The sequence below is a fragment of the Chiloscyllium plagiosum genome, chromosome 22, assembly GCF_004010195.1.
Source record: "Chiloscyllium plagiosum isolate BGI_BamShark_2017 chromosome 22, ASM401019v2, whole genome shotgun sequence".
In the NCBI taxonomy this organism is placed as follows: domain Eukaryota; kingdom Metazoa; phylum Chordata; class Chondrichthyes; order Orectolobiformes; family Hemiscylliidae; genus Chiloscyllium; species Chiloscyllium plagiosum.
In genome coordinates this window covers 16,674,271-16,677,656 of record NC_057731.1, presented here as the reverse complement: position 1 = coordinate 16,677,656, position 3,386 = coordinate 16,674,271, and the positions used below count along the sequence as shown (strand labels likewise).

General features: G+C 45.6%; 1 protein-coding gene across 5 annotated transcripts in view; it reads right to left on the bottom strand.

Moving 5' to 3' along the window:
• ide (insulin-degrading enzyme) overlaps positions 1-2,985 on the bottom strand; it is a 119,512-nt gene extending 116,527 nt beyond the window's left edge. Inside the window, exon 1 of one of the 5 annotated variants that reach the window (XM_043712498.1) lies at positions 2,399-2,985. In XM_043712498.1, the coding sequence (XP_043568433.1) occupies positions 2,399-2,574 (176 nt within the window). In that variant the 5' untranslated portion in view covers positions 2,575-2,985. Of the gene's footprint in view, positions 1-2,206; positions 2,379-2,398 lie in introns of those variants that run through there. The other 4 variants (XM_043712496.1, XM_043712500.1, XM_043712501.1 and 1 more) reach the window with 4 other exon arrangements.
• Positions 2,986-3,386: the final 401 nt, after the last annotated feature.

Sequence of the window (3,386 nt, the reverse complement as noted above, 5' to 3'; positions counted from 1 at the left end):
AATATGAGGTGCTGCATTTTGGGAAAGCAAATCTTAGCAGGATTATACACTTAATGGTAAGGTCCTAGGGAGTGTTGCTGAACAAAGCGACCTTGGAGTGCAGGTTCATAGCTCCTTGAAAGTGGAGTCACAGGTTAATAGGATAGTGAAGGCGGCGTTTGGTATGTTTTCGTTTATCGGTCAGAGTACCGAGTACAGGAGTTGGGAGGTCATGTTGCGGCTGTACAGGACATTGATTAGGCCACTGTTGGAATATTGTGTGCAATTCTGGTCTCCTTTCTATCGCAAAGATGTTGTGAAACCTGAAAGGGTTCAGAAAAGATTTACAAGGAATTTGCCAAGGCTGAAGGATTTGAGCTAGAGGGAAAGGCTGAATAGGCTGGGGCTGTTTTCCCTGGAGCGTCGGAGGCTGAGGGGGGTGACTTTATAGAGGTTTATAAAATCATGAGGGGCATGGATAAGATAAATATACAAAGCCTTTTCCCTGGGGTCAGAGAGTCCAGAACTAGAGGGCATAGGTTTAGGGTGAGAGGGGAAAGATATAAAAGAGACCCAAGGGGCAACTATTTCACTCAGAGGGTGGTATGTGTATGGAATGAGCTGCCAGAGGAAGTGGTGGAGACAAGTAAAATTGCAACATTTAAAAGGCATCTGGATGGGTATATGAATAGGAAGGATTTGGAGGGATATGGGCCAGGAGCTGGCAGGTGGGACTAGGTTGGGTTGGGATTTCTGGTTGGCATGGAAGAGTTGGACCGAAGGTTCTGTTCCGTGCTATACATCTCTAAGACTCTAAATGCAGTTCATTAAAATATCCTGTTCCATCTTTCAACTAATCCTTTCTCTGGCGGATTTTGCATCAGATAGTGAAAATGTACGACTACACAGAGTACAGTGGAACGTACACGACTCTCTAGTACACAATCTGAAATGGACTTCTAACCAAAAACTCATTTCTGGGTACGCGAACACAAATAAAACTGTATCTATACATTAGGGAAGCTGGATTCAATCCTTATCAGCATGCCAATTCCTCTGTAGTAGTACAGATTAAGAAACAGACTAAGAAAATGAAAATTACATCCCATTCACAGGCCAAGGCAGATCACTTAGCCTGGCATCTGCTGGTAAAATAGTTTGAGTTCTTCCAAATCAGACTGTTCAGGAAACTGGAGACAAAAAAATGACTAACTCCTCTTAAAATTTGTGATAAAAAGACACTAATAAAATGATTTATTCATAGTTTTCTTTGATAACTTTTATAGCATATGACAAACAGATGCTCATAAAAAAAGGATGTGGAGTGACTTGATAGCTGATCTCACACCATTGAGCAATAAGAAAATATCAATAACTGATATTAAAAATAAAGTGTATTGTTGCAGCTGATGCTTTGCCAAAGAGAGTAGTGAAATCAAAGTTAAAGCAACACAAAGTTAAAAAGTGAAGCGATGGGGAGGCTTCAAGGCTGTTTGTTATATTGCTTCAGGAAGAGTTATGGATCGTTCTTATGAAGCAGATGTTCTAAATGGCCTGTGTTGTAATCTTATTTAAAATTGTACAGACCTCTCAAAACTTAGTCCTGTTTCTTCAAACATTCAAATATCACAGTTTCTACTGAATCTTGTTGCGACCACAGTGAAGTGCATGATTGAATGGAGGAGAGGTTGACTAATCTCAGGGAGCAAATCACCGAATAACATAATTGTTAGAATCCATCTAAAAGTATACTGTTTAAATAAGTTAGATGGTAGGTGTAACACTGGAGAGAAGTGCCCATCCCCGAGCACTCTCTGGCCCGGGGAACGGTGCTACTAAAACATGTTGAACTCAGTTCAGAAGTTTGTAATCCTCGGTACTCTCCCGGAAGGACAACCCGCAGCCAGCTCCAAACTGGCTCCGTTTATCGCCGCTTCTCCGGCAAGTGCCCAACCCAGAGCCGTGTGTTACTGGCGGAGACCAAAGTGTCTCTTTACCCCACCGGGAGGTGCCCAACTATTGCACACAACAGAATGACCTTCACCCTGAGACATGACTCGGCACCTCGTGGCGCGGCCACAGGCCTCGACCTATCCCAGCCCGGGCCTAGCCGTGGAGCAGCGCCGGCCGCTGGTTTTGGGTGAAGAGGGCCAAGCGCGAGGCCGGCCATCCATTACCCCCCTTAATCCGGGGCCGCGCTCTCACTCCACACGGGCCCCAGACTTACCGCTGGCGCTGGGAATAGCAGAGCCGCAGCAGGCGCCCCACGCTCTGCATGTCCGCCCGCTCCAACCGAGGAGAAGGGGGTTGGGGTTGGAGAACCGCTCCCGGGACAGATGCGGGAGGGTGGACGGGGACGGGCGCGGGGGGAGTCTCTCCTCAAACTCTGCACGGTCCGAGGCGCCGGGATCGTACTCACGTCAACCCTGTCAGCGTGTCTCCAAAGGCCGGGTACTCCGGAGCGGCTGTCACTCGGTTGGCGGCTCCTAAGTGTCCGCGCACGGGTAAGCGGAGGGAGGATACCGGCTCGCGGCCGCTGAACCGTACGCACCTGCGATAATAACCGGTAATATCGCCCCTCACCGTGTGTGACATCACAATCCAGCTGATATCACCGCCTTATATGCGGCTCATTGCTGATGTCATCACCGTAGAATCTTTGTTTCATTCTCTTAGAATTAAGGTCACCAGAAATAACAACATATCACTGCTGCAAGAGTTTCACACTGATGCCTCTTCCAACCACACACTATGGACACCAGCTCATCAGTTGGGCCGACTACAGCCTCTGCCATGTGTTACCGTCCATTCGAATCCTTGATACCACGGTCGCTGTGTCCCAATGTTTCGAAATTCAAATAGTCTGGATTTTGCAGTGAATGCTGAAACCATACAGGGGCTACATAGTGAAATCCTAGACTTTTGGTTTGTCTGAAACCTGCCGGACTTATTGTGAAAACTTTGGTGAATTGTCCAGTACTTATCTCAAAAGTTGCACTCGGTTATTTAAATTATGTTTCCTACCTGATGGTAGTACTGAACAAGTCAGATGTCACAGTAAAACCTGGCTTGATAGACACTAAGTCTTAGTCTTTTTTAACATAGAGGTCAGTCGCAGAGTATATCTAGAAGATTGGGAAAGCTTTAAAGGTCAACAGAAAACCACAAAACGAGCTATAAAGAAAAATAGATTGAGAAAAAAATTGGTCAGAGTATAAAGACAGCAAAAGTTTCTATAAATATATAAAAAGGAAAGACTGGCTAAAGTAAACATTGGCCCTTTAGAGGAGGGATTTAGTAATGGGTCTTGAGGAAATGGCCGAGGCATTTAATAGGTATTTTGTGTTGGTCTTCACAATGGAGGACATGAATAACATGCCAGTAATTAAATGAGATGAAGGTAGATG